General features: G+C 51.7%; 1 protein-coding gene across 1 annotated transcript in view; it reads left to right on the top strand.

Moving 5' to 3' along the window:
• The first annotated feature begins 372 nt into the window (after positions 1-372).
• Positions 373-1068, top strand: part of SART1 (squamous cell carcinoma antigen recognized by T-cells 1) — a 31157-nt gene continuing 30461 nt past the window's right edge. The window contains exon 1 of the mRNA XM_006771695.2: positions 373-547. Coding sequence (XP_006771758.1) covers positions 373-547 — 175 coding nt within the window. The remainder of the gene's footprint in view (positions 548-1068) is intronic.

Below are 1068 nucleotides of genomic sequence, written 5' to 3'. Positions count from 1 at the left end.
TTCAGTGAGGGCGGGAGGAAAAGAAGGAATTGGGGAGGAGTGGGGTTTTGTCTTGAGCAGCTGGGTGGGCGGTGGTGACATCCACTGCAGCCGAGGAGTGTGGGAGGGAAGCAGACTTTGGGGGGCAAGATAATGAGCTCCGTTTGGGAGAGCGTTGTGTCGGATGTGACCGGGAGACACCTGTAGAGAACCCAGGCTTCGGGCCGGGTGGGGCAGTTTGGGAGAGATGAGCGGTGAGGTGGCCAATGAAGTCCCCTGAGAGAGTGGGGAGTGAGAAGGGCCAGGAGTGGAGCCTGAGCGATGCTCATAGTTTAGTTGTGGGCGGAGCAGGACACTACAGAAAACGAGGTAGAACAGCCCGAAAGGAAAACCATGGAACTTTGTGTCATGGGATCTGGGTGGAAAGTGTATCAGGAGAAGGAATGGCCAAGTGTCAGGCACCCCAGGAGATCAAGCAAAACCGGGAAAGAATCCACGGGGTTTAGAAAGAAGGGGGCTGGTGGCCTTGAAGAGTCTGGAGTGGTGGACGTCCAGGGTCCAGCCGGGGGTAAGAGGAGGTGGGTTGTGGGGTGGGAACGCAGGAGGGAGGAGCATGTGGTGGCAGCTGGTTGGGGCCCTCGGTCTGAGGGTGTCTAGCTTCTGTTGGTGTGATTAGTGAAGTTACTTGCTGCCTGTGAGGTGGGCGGAGGGAGTTTGAAATGCATCTCTTTTTTTTTGGTCTAAGGCATTTATTGTTCAGATTATTACAGTTGTTCCTCTTTTTTCCCCCCATAGCTCCCCTCCACCCAGTTCCCACCCCCTCCGCCCTCACTCCTCACTCCTCACCCCACTGTCCTCATCCATAGGTGCACGATTTTTGTCCAGTCTCTTCCCACACCCCCCATTTGTCCAGTCTTTTACCCCCCAAGAATAGTCAGTCTACTCCCTTTCTATGCCCCTGATTCTATTATATTCACCAGTTTATTCTGTTCATCAGATTATTTATTCACTTGATTTTTAGATTCACTTGTTGATAGATGTGTATTTGTTGTTCATAATTTGTATCTTTACCTTTTTCTTCTTTTTTCT

The sequence above is a fragment of the Myotis davidii genome, unplaced genomic scaffold (assembly GCF_000327345.1).
Source record: "Myotis davidii unplaced genomic scaffold, ASM32734v1 scaffold425, whole genome shotgun sequence".
NCBI lineage: Eukaryota > Metazoa > Chordata > Mammalia > Chiroptera > Vespertilionidae > Myotis > Myotis davidii.
The sequence above is the reverse complement of the archived record's forward strand: the minus strand, read 5'-3'. Positions and strand labels throughout refer to the sequence as shown.